The 16,703-nt window shown below is 44.4% G+C and overlaps 1 protein-coding gene across 1 annotated transcript in view; it reads right to left on the minus strand.

Moving 5' to 3' along the window:
- CACNA1S (calcium voltage-gated channel subunit alpha1 S) overlaps window positions 1-16,703 on the minus strand; it is a 98,741-nt gene that overhangs the window by 27,123 nt on the left and 54,915 nt on the right. The window contains exons 16-24 of the mRNA XM_044002526.1: window positions 16,552-16,621; window positions 11,464-11,596; window positions 10,977-11,106; window positions 8,564-8,623; window positions 6,591-6,697; window positions 5,215-5,302; window positions 4,787-4,894; window positions 2,920-2,972; window positions 1,871-2,017 (exon numbers count right to left, since the gene is read on the minus strand). Of these exons, the coding sequence (XP_043858461.1) occupies window positions 1,871-2,017; window positions 2,920-2,972; window positions 4,787-4,894; window positions 5,215-5,302; window positions 6,591-6,697; window positions 8,564-8,623; window positions 10,977-11,106; window positions 11,464-11,596; window positions 16,552-16,621 (896 nt within the window). The remainder of the gene's footprint in view (window positions 1-1,870; window positions 2,018-2,919; window positions 2,973-4,786; window positions 4,895-5,214; window positions 5,303-6,590; window positions 6,698-8,563; window positions 8,624-10,976; window positions 11,107-11,463; window positions 11,597-16,551; window positions 16,622-16,703) is intronic.

Raw genomic sequence — 16,703 nt, forward strand, 5'->3', positions numbered from 1 at the left:
TGGGAAGAGTCTTGAATGCCAGACTGATTTTGGAATTAATAATACAATAATATTCATACTATCTGTGGTTTTTTTACATTTCTTCTTTTTTTTTTTTTTGGTGAGGCAATTGGGGTTAAGTGACTTGCCTAGGGTCACATAGCTAGTAAGTGTTAAGTGTCTGAGGCCGGATTTGAACTCAGGTCCTCCTGACTCCAGGGCCAGTGCTCTATCCACTGCGCCACCTAGCTGCCCCTACATTTCTTTTAAATGAACAAATGATTAAATTTAAATTTAGCGGGAAGGGAATAAACATTCACTAATACCTACTATGTGCCAGGGATTGTGCTAAGTGCTTTTACAGTTGTTATCTCATTAGATCCTCACAACAACCTTGGAAGGTACATGCTATTATGATCTAGTTTTACAGTTGAGGAAACTGAGGCAAACAGAGGTTAATGACTTGCCTGGAGACATAGAGCTAGTAGGTATCTGAAGCCAGATTTGAACTCAGGCTTCCTGACTCTAGGCCCAGGGCTCTATCTACCATGCCACCTAACTCCTCTCCTTCCTGTCCTCCATTAATAAAAGGTGGGCGGGGGGGGGAAGGTGGAACCTTATAACAAACATACATTTTCTTTTTTTTTTTTTTGGCAGGACAACGAGGGTTAAGTGATTTGCCCAAGGTCACACAGCTAGTAAGTGTCTGAGGCCACATTTGAACTCAGGTCCTCCTGAATCCAGGGCTAGCACTTTATCCACTGTGCCACCTAGCTGCCCCAAAGACAGACTTTTTTTTTGGAGGGGCAATGAGGGTTAAGTGACTTGCCCAGGGTCACACAGCTAGTAAATGTCGTGTCTGAGGCTGGATTTGAACTGAGGTCCTCCTGAATCCAGGGTCAGTGCTTGATCCACTGCTCCACTTAGCTGCACCCCCCCCCAAACATACATTTTCTTTCTTTTTTTTTGGGGGGGGGGACAATGAGGGTTAAGTGACTTGCCCAGGGTCACACAGCTATTATCAAATGTCTGAGGCTGGATGTGAACTCAGGTCCCCCTGAATCCAAGGCCAGTGCTTTATCCACTGCGCCACCTAGCTGCCCCCCCCAAACATACATTTTCAAACAAAATAAATTGCCATATTGGCCACATCCAAAAAAGTCACAAAGTTATTGTGGGGAAAGAATTAAGGGAATAATCAGGTGCTACAGAAATGAGGGCGATGATGGTACTTCTGTAGGCAATAAGGAGCTTTAGAGGTTTTTGAGTACTGACATAGTGCTTTCAAGCTTGCAAAACCCTTGTATAGGTTAGCTCACCAAGCATCCCACTTACCCTGTGAGGTGGGTACTACAGAGTTAGATGACCTCCAATATACAGATGAGGACCCTGAAGCTTAGAAGTTAAGTGACTTGCCTCTAGTCACACAGATAGTAAGTGTTAGAGGTAGGATTAGAACCCAGGACTTGCTGACTCCAATCCTAGTGGGCCGCTGCCTCTTTTGCACTGAAGAATAGCTCTCACAGAAATGTCCCTATCATTCTATATGGTTTGCACAGTGTCCCTTCTCAGCTCCATGCTGCCTCTTGTGGCCTCTGGCAATTATAAAACGTGTCCAGTGGCATATGTCTGACAGGGGTAACCTAATTCCTGGGCCCTCTACTTAGCGGTATTCTACCAACTGATTTTGGGAAGGGGGTCTTTTAACAATGCCCTGCTCTACTTACACAGCAGGTATACACTTCTGGGTACAATAATTGTGTCTATGGGGTGGGTAGTAAAAAAGGAATATTCTAGTCATCCAAGTCTTTCTAATGTGGCCATTGCCATCCTCATTTTACGTCTTTCCCACCCTCATTCCTACCCCACCTTTCCCAATCCCCACACTCACTGGGGCCATCCCTCAAAGGTAGAGACAGTGAAGAGGGCCAACATGGCGGACAGCACGTTGTCGAAGTTGAAGTCATTGTGTAGCCACTCTCGGGGATAGACTTGCATCTGGTTAGGATCCCCATCTTTGTACACATAGTAATAGCCCCTGAGCAGAGGGAAGTCCAGTTACTTGAGTGCCTTGGCTGCCTTCTTCCCTCCCTGAAAGCCCTCTTTTGGGTCTTCCCTCCAACCCAGAGGACCTCAGACACTCCATCTCCAGAAAGTGGTAGGAGGGCTTAGAGCCCACAGGAATCTCCCAAGTGCATGGTCTTCTGATGTCATCCCCATTGACTGTACTTTGTTACAAGGGAGGGCACTGAGTGAGAGGGGAGGGTTATTGGAAAACCACAGCAAAGTAAATGATAATGATGATGGAGATGCCAATCTGGAGGGTAACTCAAAGAGGGGGTGAGGCTTCTACAGGATCATAGAGTCAGAGGACTTAGAATCAGAAAGAATTTTAGATATGATCTAGTTTGACCAGGGGCAACTGAATTCTAGAGAAGGAAGTAATTTCCTCAGGGTTAGACAGAAAGAGTTGAGGTAGTTGCCCAGGTGAGGGGGTGGGGTGTCTTCTCACTGACCCTCCCCTGGTCTTATTCTCTTATAGGAGCATAGATTCAAAACTAGAAGGGACCTCAGAGGCCACCTGGTCTAATGTTCCTATTTTCCAGATGAAGAAACCGGGGCCAGAGAAGTTAGGTGAATTGTCCAAGGTCACACACATAAAAACCAGTCAGAATTAAAGCTCAAGGTCTCTTAATTCAGATTTAGGATCCTTCTCCCAGTATCACATTGTCTCTCATTTCTTCCCAATTTCCCCAGACCTCCAGGCTTTATGACTTTAGGAAAGCCTCCAGGCTTTCCATCGGACCCACTATGCCAGCATCCTCCTAGCTGACTCTGGAGTCACATTCCTGGGCAGCCCCAAGTGGAGAACTGGAGAACCTTCATTTGAGCATGCCCAGGTGCGGAGGTTTCTTCAGAAGCTGGCAGGAGGCAACTTACTTGCACTCTGCTTCAGTCATCTTGGATAAGTCATTACAGCTATAGAACTTCCCCTGAGGGAGGGTGGGGAGAAGAAAGAAAGAGAATGTGGGGGGAGGGGAGGGAAAGAGGGAGGGAGAGGGAGAGACACAGGGAGAGACAGAGAGACAGAGATAGGTTGTCATGGAAACCGAATTTTAAAAATGGGACCAGAAGAACATCATAACAGAGTGATAGTGCAGAATTACTGATTTTGGTAGCGGGAAGTCTTTCTGGCCCCCGTCACCTTCAAGAAGGTAAAAATCCAAATCCTCCGGAAGGGAGGCAGGACAGGATAGACCCGACCATTATTATGGTAACAACTTAACAATAACATTGTTCCTGTTAATAATAACACTGTTAACATGTTATGTTATAATGTATAATATAACATACTGTAATATACTATACTATACTATACTATATTGTAATGTAATTAACATTATTAATAATAACAATAGGGGCAGCACTTACACCATTCATTTTATTTATTCTTAAATCTTTTTTTTTTACATTTTGAGCTCCAAATTCTCTTCCTTTCTCTAGTCCCACACCTCCAGCCATTGAGAAGGCAAGCAACATACTATCGACTATCTGTGTGATGTCTTAAAGGTACCTAAACATCATTTAGTTGGACGCCTCATTTTAAAGGTCATACTTATATCCTGTATATTTTAGAAGTAAGGAGACTAAGCCCCAGAGAAGTAAAATGACTTTGCCCTAAAAGTACAGGCAACAAAAGGCAGAGGGAGGATTTTTGTTTTGTTTTGTTTGTTTGTTTTTTACGGGGCAATGAGGGTCAAGTGACTTGCCCAGGGTCACACAGCTAGTAAGTGTCAAGTGTTTGAGGCTGGATTTGAACTCAGGTCCTCCTGAATCCAGTGCTGGTGCTTTATCTACTGAACCATCTAGCTTCCCCCCAGAGGGAAGATTTGGTTTTTTGTTGTTGTTGTTGTTTTTTGTTTTTAGTGAGACAGTTGGGGTTAAGTGACTTGCCCAGGGTCACACAGCTAGTAAGTGTTAAGTGTCTGAGGCCGGATTTGAACTCAGGTACTCCTGACTCCAGGGCCAGTGCTCTATCCACTGCGCCACCTAGCTGCCCCCAGAGGGAAGATTTGAACCCAGGTTGCGTGACTTCAAATCTAGTCATCATTCTGTTGCACCCCCTGCCTCTTACAGAACGGGATAGGTTACCCAGAGCAGGCTGGACAGGCATCCCTTATGAAGCTCAGCCCCAGAGTAAGGCATCCAGGGACTGAGATCCTGATGTTATTTCTCCTTCTAGAAAACGGCAAACTGTGCAGATTCAGGGATGGGGGAACAAATGCCCCACTGCCCTCAGAGAGTCTGTGCTGCCTTCCTCCCTAAATATTCCCCAAATCAGATTGGCCTTCTCAACAGGAAAAGGCTAATTGCCCTGCATTAGGGGTTGGAACACAGAGGGGCACCTCTTACTTAATTTTTAAAAATTAAGAAAAAATTTTTGGTGGGGCAATGAGGGTTAAGTCAGTTGCCTAGGGTCACACAGTTAGTAAGTGTCAAGTGTCTGAAGCTGGATTTGAACTCAGGTCTTCCTGAATCCAAGACCAGTGCTTTATCCACTGCACCACCTAGCTAGCTGCCCCACACCTCTTGCTTAAAAAAATTTTCTCCATTAATAAGTATTTTCTCTCCCTCCCACTCTCCCCCCCCCGAAAAAACAAATCTTTGTAACAAGTGGACCCATCTGTACAAAAATATTTATAGCAGCTCTTTTTGTGATAGCAGAGAACTGGGAACCAGGGGGGTAGCCATCCATTGGAAAATGGGTGAATAGACGATGGCACCTGGATGTAATGGGGCCCCTTACCTTGAAGAGCTGGACTCCGATGCAGGCAAACATGAACTGCAGGAGGGTGGTGACCAAAACGATGTTGCCAATGGTCCGGATGGCCACGAAGACACACTGAACCACGTGCTGAGTAAGGGGAATGGAACACGTGAGGACCAGTTTCCTGGCCACGTGACCATCAAGGGAGTCCCAAGAACACAGCTCAGCCACAAGAGAGGGATCTCCCTGGCTGGAGGGACAGGGGTTGACAGTGGACACTTCATTACTCCCATTATGAGTGGATGACTCAAGAAGGGCTTGAGGCAAGTACCCAGAGTGGATGCAATGATCCAGCCAGGCTGGTGAATCAATGAACCTGTTTTTGGAGCTAGGTCACCAATTCCCAGCTCCCTCTGTGTTCCTTCTCCTCTCGGGAGAAATGGGTCCAGGGCCCATGAAACTCTCACCTTCAACCCTTTGGCTCTGTTGATGGCTCGGAGGGGCCGGAGCACTCTCAACACCCTGAGGATCTTCACCACAGAGATGGTGCTGGATCTGAGGGGGGTGGGGTTAAGAGTGGGAAGGAGACCCTTGCTGTAACCCTTTGCTCCAGCTGGTAACCCTATTCACCGTTCCCTGCAAAGTACTGGCTTGTTCTTCCCAAATCTTCAAATAAGCCATTCTCTCTGCCCCAAACACTTTCTTCTCTCCTTGGCCCCCTCCCCTTAAGTCACCTCCCTCCTCTCTTTTAAATATTACCCACATCTTGTTTCTTTCAGGCTGTGACCACTCTTGTTTGCTAGCACCCTCTAAATTTCAGAGTCCTGGGACAAATCCCCAGTCACTGCATCTTAGTAATGGCGTTGATTGAGCCACAGTCCTGGATTAGTAGCAAACAAAGGCTTCTTAATACAGTGTGATGTAGTGGAAAGAAGAGTGGTCTTAGAGCCCCACAGCTGGGGTTCAAGCCTTAGCTTTGACACTTGTTTAAAGTATGACTCTGGGAAAATCACAATTTGTTTTCAGGCTCCTAGGTATCTAAAAGGGAACATAGTATACCACAGATTTAGATCTGGAAGAGAATTTATACATCTGTCATTTTACAGATGAAGATACTAAGGTACAAAAAATGTGAAGTAATTTGGTCAAGGGAATAGAGATTGTCAGAGTTAGAATTTGAACTCAGGTCCCTGATTCTGGATCTAGGCCTCTTTCTATTTCAACATGCTGCTTCTCTACTAGTTGAGAATAATAGTTGAACTACTTCCTCCTGGACTTGGAATCAGGAACCCCTGAGTTCAAATCCTGATTTAGACACTAACTAGCTACTTGATCCTGAATGAGTTAACCTAAGCTCTTTGATCCTCAGTTTCTTCACCTGTAAAATGGAAATAATAATAGCACCTATCTCACAGAGTTGCTTTGAGGACCCAATGAAAAAATATATGTAAGGAACTTTGCAAAACTTTTTTTTGGAGGGTTGGGGCAATGAGAGTTAAGTGACTTGCCCAGGGTCACACAGCTAGTAAGTGTCAAGTGTCTCCTGAATCCAGGACCTGTGCTTTATCCACTGTGTCACCTAGCTGCCCTCCTTTGCAAAACTTTTTAAACATAGGCGCTATTAATATTTCTACTGCTAATGACATCAACCTCTCAGGGCTGCTTATTATAAAGAAGATGATTTATAACATTTCAAGTGGGAGCTATTGTTACTGCGTGAAGCTCATGAGCCCCGGGCTGTGGGAAAGGCACCAGGAGCTTCAGGAACCTCCTACTCTGGGGGTCAGTGTTGTCAACCTCATGGGATCTCCTTCCCTAGGGCTGGTCCCTAGTCATTGCTCACTCAATGCCCATGGAGATGAGGGACACGGCCACCACCAGCAGGTCCAAGATGTTGAAATAGTTGCGTAAGAAGGAGCCCTTGTGAAGGAAGGCGCCATAAGTTGTCATCTGCAGAAAAAACAATTGATTCTGAGGGGATGAAACAGACTTAATGAGGTTCCTTGTCAATGGTGCCTTCTCTCTACAGACTGCCCACTGAGGAATCAACTTCTCTCTCCATTGGGAAGCTCTTTTTTTTTTTTTTTTTTTTTTGCGGGGCAATGGGGGTTAAGTGACTTGCCCAGGGTCACACAGCTAGTAAGTGTCAAGTGTCTGAGGCCGGATTTGAACTCAGGTCCTCCTGAATCTAGGGCTGGTGCTTTATCCACTGCGCCACCTAGCTGCCCCGGGAAGCTCTTTTATAGATGGAAACTGAGCCCTGGGGATGCCGTGACGTGCCTAAGGGCAAACAATTAATTACACTATAAATCAGGGCATGAAAAGTGCCCAAGATGGTACAAAGTAAGAGATGAATGTTGAGGAAGGTGAGATCATTTATAACTGATCTAATCAAGGAAGGCTTCATGAAAGAGGTGGCTACTGAGCTGGACCTTGAAGGATGGGTAGGATATAAACAGATAGAAAGAGAAAGGAAGGCATCTTAGGTGAAAACAACTGCATGGACAAAAGCACAGTAGGGGGAACAGCAAGTCTGACTGGAGCATAGAATATTTATACAGGAGTAGTGGGAAAGGTAGGTTGAGTCAGATCACAGAGGGCCTTGAATGCTAGGCTAAGAAGTTTGACTTTACTTGGGAACCATTAGACCTGATATAACAAAGAACTTCCTAATAATTAGAATAATCCATAAATAGAATGGACTGATTTAGGAAGTAAGGAAATAATTTCTTTTCACTGGAGGGTTTAACCAGTGGACTATATTATAAACCCATCCTGATCCTGTCTCCTGGGTCATGAGAATAGAGTTGCAGATCCTATCCTCATCCATCCACCCACCCATCCATCCACCTATTTACCCTTCCACCCATCTACCCATTCAGTTTTAATTCAGTAAAGCTTCACTAAGTACTCATTATATACCATGTTCTTTGTCAAGCATGGTTGTGGATATAAACCAGATATAGTTCTTGCCCTCAAGCAGATTCCTTTCTTATAACAAAAGGAGGGGGAATGGGAGGAGGGCATCACTCTATACTACTTCATTGTGCTCAACATGGGGCTCTCTTTGTATACTTTTGGAGGGTTTTTGTTTTCTGTTTCTGAGGTGGCAGGATAAGTTTTATTCACATATGGTGGTTACTTTCCATCTTCTCTCCCATTTTTGGAACTTCTTGATTAGCTAAGTGTGGGCCTAAGATTATAGAATGGACCAATGATGTTGGGCCACAAAAACCTAATGAACCAATCCCAGTTCAGATAAAGGCCATTTTTGTAGAGAAAATTGAAAGCATGAAGGCCTAGGTACAAGTGTACCTGGAGAGGCTCTGAAAGGTGGCTGACCCAGTCAGGTGAAAGGCCCAGGGTAACTTTTTTACGGTCTGCCTCTATTGGCTGGCTTGGCTATTGGATCAGAACTCCTCCTGCGGGACTCAGGCTTTTTGATTTGGAAAGTCCTATTTGTGGTAGGGCCTTGGGAAAGATATGCTGCCCTTGGGGCTGATTTGATCTTTCCCTTGAGACTTGAGTTAAAAGACTCTCACTTATTAGCTGTATGACCCCGGACAAAGTCATTTAATCTCTCTGTGACTCAGTTTCTTGATCTGTACTCTAAATCTATTATCTTACGGTAAACTGGTCAGAGGCATAGATGCTACTTTCCGTTCCTCCCCCTGACTCCGCCTTTGCTTCCAGGAACTGTTCTAAAAGTGCAAAGGGGAGCCTGGGAGCCTTAATCTGGGAGAGGTACCTAAGTGACTTGGCTTAAAAAGACATTTGGACAGATGGGGACCCTCAGGAGTTTTCCAGAGCACTTACCTTGAGCACAATTTCAACAGTGAAGACAGAAGTGAAGGCGATGTCAAAATAGCCAAGGATCTGAGATAAGGATGAAGGAGTGACATAGGAGGAGAAAAAGAAACCAGTGAGAGTCAGTGAGGCGACAATGATATCATCACCACAACCAAAAAGCAAAACAGATTCAGAACCTATTTGTACTGGACACTTTGCTAGGCATGGTACAGAAGTTGTCCCACAGACAAAACTGAATAGATATTTAGGAGTTCTTAACTCGGGGTCTGTGAACTAAAAAAACAAAACTACTTTGATAACTATTTCAAGATAATTGGTTTCCTTTGTACTCCTACATATTTTATTTATTTAAAAATATTATTCTGAGAAGGGGCCCATAGGCTTCACCAGACTACCCCAGAGGTTAAAAGCCCATGAGTTAAAGTCCAAGACCTGACACTGATAGGGATAAATGTGTAGCAAATCCACAGAAAACTGAGTCCTAGAACCTCAAACACGTGCATGAATAGAATCATTTTGTAGACGTTGCAATCTAAGGTGATGGGATAAACTATTCTCTGGAAAGTGCATTGATCTGGCAATTAAGACACCTGGTTTCTAATCCAGGCTTTGCCACTAATTCACTGGAAAAGTGACTTCCCCTCTGAGATTCAGTTTCCTTCCCTGTCCTGGGATTCAACTCGATGAACTCTACAATTCCTTCTAGCTCTGACATTCACTAATCCAATTTACCTAGTGGACAAGTAAAGGCCAGCACCTTTGAGGGGCTGTGTGTGAGGGGACAAGGTAAGAGACATGTCTGAGGTTTCTTTTTTGGGAGGTTTAGAATCTGGCACAAGGTCTGCCTTTGTTATGATTAGCTGGAAAGGCTTCCTAATAAAGGTGGGAAATCAGGAGTTGTCTGCAGTATGGCACCATATCTGTAGTATGGAACTGCAGTAGATTTAAATTGAGAGGACCTGAGTTCAAATCCCACCCTACTCATTTGCAACTTGTGTGATTTATCTGTAAAATAAGAGAATAGGGATCACTTTAGATATCTAATCCCATATGAATGAGAATGGGGAGACAGCAGGGGACCCAGTTATATGTTTGTGATCCAGGGCTATTCCTTAGAGTCCACAAAACTCATGAATGAAGCCAGGTGGGGGAGTAGGATCACAGCCATTATACACCAAATGATCCAAGAGAAGGGGGATGATATGTTGGCTATGGGATGGTCTTGAATCCTGGATTCAGTCACAGGCTGGAGAATCTGGCCATAGCGGGGACCTATCCCCAAAATGACATGAATGGTGTGGGATAGGGATTTGATCATCCTGCTATGACCAGATGGCTAGGGATAGTCACGCCTGAATTTGGTGAGGATGCAGAGTCAGTGAAATAAGAGGTAGCTCTATCAGCAGGTGCTAAAGAATATGGTGATAATCCCTAACATTTTTTTTTTTTTTAGTGAGGCAATTGGGGTTAAGTGACTTGCCCAGGGTCACACAGCTAGTAAGTGTTAAGTGTCTGAGGCCGGATTTGAACTCAGGTACTCCTGACTCCAGGGCTGGTGCTTTATCCACTGCTCCACCTAGCTGCCCCCCCTAACATTTTTGTGTAGTGATTTTCAACTATGTGGTACCATAGTGGATAGAGGGCTGGGCCTGGAGTCAGGAACCTTCCTGAGTTCAAAATCTGACCTCAGAAACTCGCTAGCTGTGTGACCCTGGGCAAATCACTTCACCCTGTTGGCTTTAGTTTCTTCATCTATAAAATGACCTGGAGAAGGAAATGGCAAAACCACTCTAATATCTGTCAAGAAAGCCCCAAATGTGGCCAAAAAGAGTCAGACATGACTGAAACCACTGAACAACAACAAACTTTTCAGCTTACAAAGCACCTTCACACATTCCATCTGTTCTGATCCTTGTCTCTTCATGCATGTGTTATCTTATGCATTTTCATAGAGGTTTATAATGGCTGGCACATAGTAGGTGCTTAATAAATACTTTTCCCCAAGATCAAAGGACTTTTGCTTCTAAAGCCAATGGTCTTCATACTACAACAATACTATGCCCTGCTATGAACTGTAAGGATCGGGGAGAAGTGGCAGCAAGCAGAATTAGGCTCAGTATAAGGAAACACTTCCTAAGAAGGGGCTGTACAAAAGTAGGAACAGGATCCTTTGGGAAGTAGCGAGTCCTTCATTACTAAAAGTCTGGGAGTGGAAGTTTTATGAACACACGTCAGGGATGTTGTCAAGGGGATCCCGATAATCTCTGAGGTGCCTCCTAGCTCTGTGTTTCTGTGATTCTTCGAGCCAACCCTTCCCATGCCCCTGGGAATGGAATTTGCTGAGAACCCAGGGACGACTAGGCAAAGAGGAGACACCTGTGATCTAGGGATTGGGGAGGGGAGGTGGGGCAGGAGTCACCTTGTTCCTGAAGGAATCTGCCTGGATGGGATCCTCCGCTGCCAGGGAGATGCTGCTGAGCAGAATGAAGAGCAGGATGAAGTTGGTGAACCAGGTGGCGTTGACAATCCGGTGACACAGTACCCTGATCCTGGCAAAAGGAAAGGGAGGGTGGTGCCCCGGTGAGGGGAGGCATGCTTAGCCACTCAGTGTGCTAGGTACTATCCATTGCAAATAAGCTACAAAATCACAGGGGCCTCAGAGATCTTCTAGCTCAACCCCTTTAATTTTGCAGATGAGGAACTTGGGCACTGAGAGGATCAGTGATTTGTTCAAAGTTGCACAGGTTGGGCTAGAGGCTGAATTTGAACCCACATCCTTTCACCTGTACCGTGCACCCATCGCCATTAACACAGGGAGTTTGCACATTGGAAGTTTTCTGCACTGACGAAAACAGGTTTAGGCCTCCCATCACCACCAACAAAACACCATAGAGGGCACCACCTACTTATTGGTCGGGCTGAAGATGAAGAATGAACTGGCCTCGGGCATAGGCACCGCTTTTTCTTTCAGCTGTAGCTCTGCCAAGGGGCGAGGCCGCGGGCTCAGCGGGATCTCTGGCTCCTCTTCCTCATCATCTCCTGTGTGGAATGGGCAGATTAGGGGGGCAGGAAGCAACTGAGGTCATCATGTCAACTCTGATGTTGAACCATTCCTTGAGAATTCTGTTTGTTCTCCCTGGCCCCAAGGGCTCCATCAAGGTCATAGGATCAGGGAATAATGGGATATCAGACTCAGAAGAACGTAAGCCTCGTGAGGACAGGCACTGCTTTGTCTCTGTCTTCATGGGTTCAGTGCCTAGCGCAATTCCTTGGATGGAGCTGGCATGTAATAAACATTGGTTGAGTTGAATTGAATTGAACTAGATGAGACCTCTATATAGATGATCCTATGAACCCCCTTATTTGACTGAGGAAGAAGGAAGCAGCTTCCCTAAGGTCACAGAGGTGACCCAAGTTCTCTGACTCCCAATCAAAGGGCCCCACCCCACCAGGCTTTCAGAGATCAAGCCCAGAAAGATCATCTTTCACCTTAGGTGCCCCCCAGAGGCTGGTCCTTTTGGCTAGCAGGACCACGTGGCAACTTGCCCAGGATGAAGCATGGAGTTTTGACCAGGGCATCAAGTGTCAGCAGCTTGCCACTCTGGGCAGCCTCCCTCACCTGCTGTCACCCCGACAGGGAACAGTGGTGCTGAACTGTCAAAAGGAGGGGTGCAGGCTTTGATGATCACTCTCAGGATTGGGGGCTGAAGGTGGTATAAGGATGAAGAGGGAAGATGTGTGGAGCTGCAGAAAACCCTTCACAGTGTCTGCTCTCCATCTTGAGAGAAGCTATGGACAAGATTGCCCAAGAGCTGAAGATCCACGTCCAATCCCAGCTCTGCCACAAACTACCTAATTCATTTGATCCCTATACCCCTCAGTTTTCTTATCTCTAAAATAATGAGGGTGTACTAGATCGTGTCTAAAGTTCCTTCCATCTATACATTCTGTGGTTAGAGAGGGGATCTAATAAGTTCCCTAACAATGGGAGGGGGTACACAAAACCTAACAAGAGAAGGGCACACAAATCCTAAAAAGTGTGTGGGGGGGCATGCAAAACCAACAATCAGGGAATCATTGATTTAGAACTGGAAGGAACTTACAGGTCATTGAGTCTAACTTATTTTACAGATGAGGAAACCAAGGCACAGAGAGATAAAGATTCATCACCTAATATATGCCAAGCTTTTTTCATCATCATCATCATTATTATTATTTGCAGGGCAATGGGGGTTAAGTGACTTGCCCAAGGTCACACAGCTAGTAAGGGTCAAGTGTCTGAAGCCAGACTTGAACTCAGGTCCTCCTGAATCCAGGGATGGTGCTTTATCCACTGTGCCATCTAGCTGCCCACCAAGCTTTTTTCAATGCATTGGTCATCATGACTAAAGGATTCATTCCCATGTGGCCGATCTACTGGCCATGAGTCTGTGCGCTTTTAGTGAGGCTGGCCTTCAGACAGCAGACAGGATCTGTTTCTAATATTATAGTTGAAGCTCTTCCAGAATGGTAGAACCTGCTAGGATTTAATTTGGTTCTGGAACAACCTCCAAGTACACAAATTGGCTGAATAATCCATACAAAAAGAACTAAATGGATGAAAAATGCCTATTACTCAGATGAGGATATGCAATTCTATGATCAGTCCATTGAATTAGTACATCAGTAAACACATTTAAATCAGGGATTACAGAGAGACTTGGAATGGAATAGGAACAGTTGTCTTCTACTGGTCTGCATTTAAGCGATCCCACAGCACTTTTCATCTCCCATTCCTTCTGGGGGCAAAATTGCATCTTTTTCACACACATATTTTCCTGATGATGCTCTGTGGCCTTGCGGCTCTGAGGAATGAAAAGTGTGGCTAACCCAAAAGGCAATGGAAAAAAATCACTGGATAGGTACAAGTAGCCTGAAGTGTATCCTCAGTGATGACCTATGCTCGAGAAATGAGCTTCCTTTGCCATTCTCAACTCATTCTGAGCTTTAGCAATTCTGACACGATTTTTTACCAGACTTTGCCAGGCTTTTGTAATTATTTCATATTATTTGCTCTTGCTCCCCTCTCCTGTGCATATCCTTAAAATTTAAGTTGGTTGGTCGATTCTCTTTGTGTGCACATTGGTGTTGCCAAATGACAAACACATTTTACTAAGAACTGACTGATCCTTTCCTGGTCTCCATTCCCAGGCCAACAAATTTCCTGGGGCTGACCAGACTTTGTCAATTCCAGACTCTGTTTTATGGATCTCCAAACTATCTTCTCCTAGAGGTTCCCAGGCTTACTTCCTGGACTTTAACTTATTATGCAAAACGTTCTTTTGCATTAGGTAGGTTCTATCTGTGAGAAACTTACTCTTCCCAGAGGTCATCACTTCCTTCTCTATCCTGTTACCCCATATAATCCCTGCCCCCAGTTCCCATCTTTAAGCATTCTTAGCACCTGCTATGAAACGTCTCGAGCTGCAACAACTCTGCTCCGATTAAAGACTTTAATTTTGTCATATTGATTGTTTTCTTAATTTTCTGGTCAACACAGACAATTTCCATTTTTCTCTTCAATGGAATTATTTTTCCTTGAGCCTCAGAATTTCATTCTTGAGGGTTTCTTGACATCAAATCAATGACTTCTTTGCCAATTTTACTCTTTGCTTCTGGTCCTTCCCTCTGTGGCCAAAGAGAATCCATCTAATCCCCCTATCATGGGACAGCACTTTGAGAATGTAAAGACAACTGCCATGTTCCTCCCTGAGTCAGTCAGTCATAAAACATTTATTAAGCACCTACTATGTGCTAAAGACTGTGCTAAGTTCCTTGAGTCTTCTCTTCAATCACCCAAACATCCCTAGTTCCTTAAACTGATCTTTATATGATATGGATTCAAGACCCTTCATCAAGGTGACTCCCATCCTCTGGGTGCTTTCCAGCTAATTAATAATCTTCCTAAGTGATGGTCCCCAGACCTCTTGGTCTAAATAGCCAAGAGTAGAGTAAGACTATTGAAACTTATTGTGGAGTGGTATTAATTATTATGATTCATAATAATGATAATAACAATTGATTTCCTAAATCAGCCTTGTATTTCGTTTCTTTGGCTGCCCTATCACGCTGTTGACTCATGGACCGTATGATCTCATGATTTCCCTTTTTTTTTTCTTCCCTCCTTTCCCCTCCCCTGCCCCATTCTCCAATCTTTTATGTTTTATCTGCTACGAATACTTACTCCAAAGTCTATCACCTATTGTTTTGGCCATGCATAGATAGGTACTGCATTGTATTAGTTTCTTGTTTTACATGGGAATGGGCTTGTATCTTCAGTCAGACTTTAAGGTCTTCGAGAGTTGGTAATCTACTGTATACTCTGTGTTCAACTCTCCAAAATTATTGCTCAAGGCCTTATTTGTACATTTTTGATGTTGCATGATACATTGGGTGAAACCATGTTGATTCTGGGGGAAGAGCACTGGACCTATATCCAGAAAACCTGGGTTTGGGCTTGGCCAATTACTACCTGGATGACCCTGGGCAAATCCCTTTACTTCTCTGTTTTTTTCATCTTTAAAACGAGAAGAATGGATTAGTTTACCTCCAAGATTGCTCCCAGGTTTGGCAGACTATAAGCGTGATAGGGAATAGGTAACTAGAGCTAGTAGGCTTCCAAGATGGAATTGGGTCAGGCAGGCACTTGGATGGCTCAGTGGGTAGAGTGCTATGCCTGGAGTCAGTAAGACCTGAGTTCAAATTTGACCTCAGACTCTTTCTAGCTGTGTGACCTCGGGCAAGTCACTTAATGTCTGTTTGCTTTAATCCACAGGAGAAGGAAATGGCAAACTACTCCCAGTATGTTTGCCAAACAACCCCAAATGGGGTCAAGAAGAGTCAGGAATGACTGAATAAGGCAGTTAAGTAGGGCACAGCGTGCAAAGATGACAAAGAATTTTTTCACTTAATTTTTTATAAATGTGCCCATTTTCAATACTAAGAAATCATGCCCAATAACCCACAGATATTTATTTTGAAAAAAAAAAAAGGATAAGTCTGACTGTCACATCCCTGTTTAAGAACCTTCAGTAACTCCCTATTTCCACTGGGCTAAAATACAGACTACTTTGTCATTTAAAGCCCTTTATGATGTGCCTCTGATCTGTCTTTCTAACGTGGCTATGTTATTGCTCTCCTTCACATCGTCTATATTACAGGCCGATTGGCCAACATGATATTCCTCACACATGGCATCTCATCTCTGTCTCTTTGCAGACTCTGCTCCCCATTCCTGTAACACTCATCCTCCCTACTTCTTGGAACCTTTAGCTCCCTTCAAGATTCAGCTTTGGAGTCCTCTCCTATAGGAAGCTTCCCTGACTATCCCAATGGTTAATTCTCTTAGCCACCCCATTACTTTCTATCTGCTTTTAAATTTACTTATCTGCGTAAAAGCTCTCTTCTCCCCCATAAAATATAAGCTTCTTGGGTGTAGGAACTATTTCATTTTTGTCTTTGTATCTCTAATGTGTAGCATTGGACTTGGCCTAACTGAATTGAATTGATGTCAGGTCAAAGGTTGTGGAGGATAGGAACAAATGGATGGCAAATTTTAACAGCTTTGTCTGGGGCACAAGGATATGTATGACTTGTCCTGGCACCCAACATGTACTTATTGAATTTAATTGAAAACTTTAAAAAAAGTTACTTTGTGGAACTAGTAGGGAGAGACAGGCTGGCAAAATGACTCCTTCTTGAGCATAATGGAGCATTCAGGACACAGAAAGAAATCTCTTCTCTCAGGGTCTCCATTTGGGGGTTGTCTTTTAAACACTCTGGGGAATTTCGACATAAATAGTCCCTAAGGTAGGGAACCTTGGCTTAAGTAGTTAAACATCCCATGGGATGTTTAAATACTATATATCTTTGTTTCAGCAGACCTTGGTCCTTCTGGCCCAGTCTTTCCACTTCCTGACTGAGCCCCCATCCCACTTCCAAAGCCCAGTGCTCACCTGGGAAATCAGCTGAAGGGTATGGATCCTTTATTTCATTGACATTGGATTCAAACTCATCCACTTTCAGCTGCAGAAAGAAAGAAAAAGCGGCAGCCTAGGATGGATGGTGGAGATGGGGAGATGGTCCCTCTAGGAAACCATCTTCCAAT

This window comes from Dromiciops gliroides, chromosome 4, assembly GCF_019393635.1.
Source record: "Dromiciops gliroides isolate mDroGli1 chromosome 4, mDroGli1.pri, whole genome shotgun sequence".
Taxonomy (NCBI): Eukaryota; Metazoa; Chordata; class Mammalia; order Microbiotheria; family Microbiotheriidae; genus Dromiciops; species Dromiciops gliroides.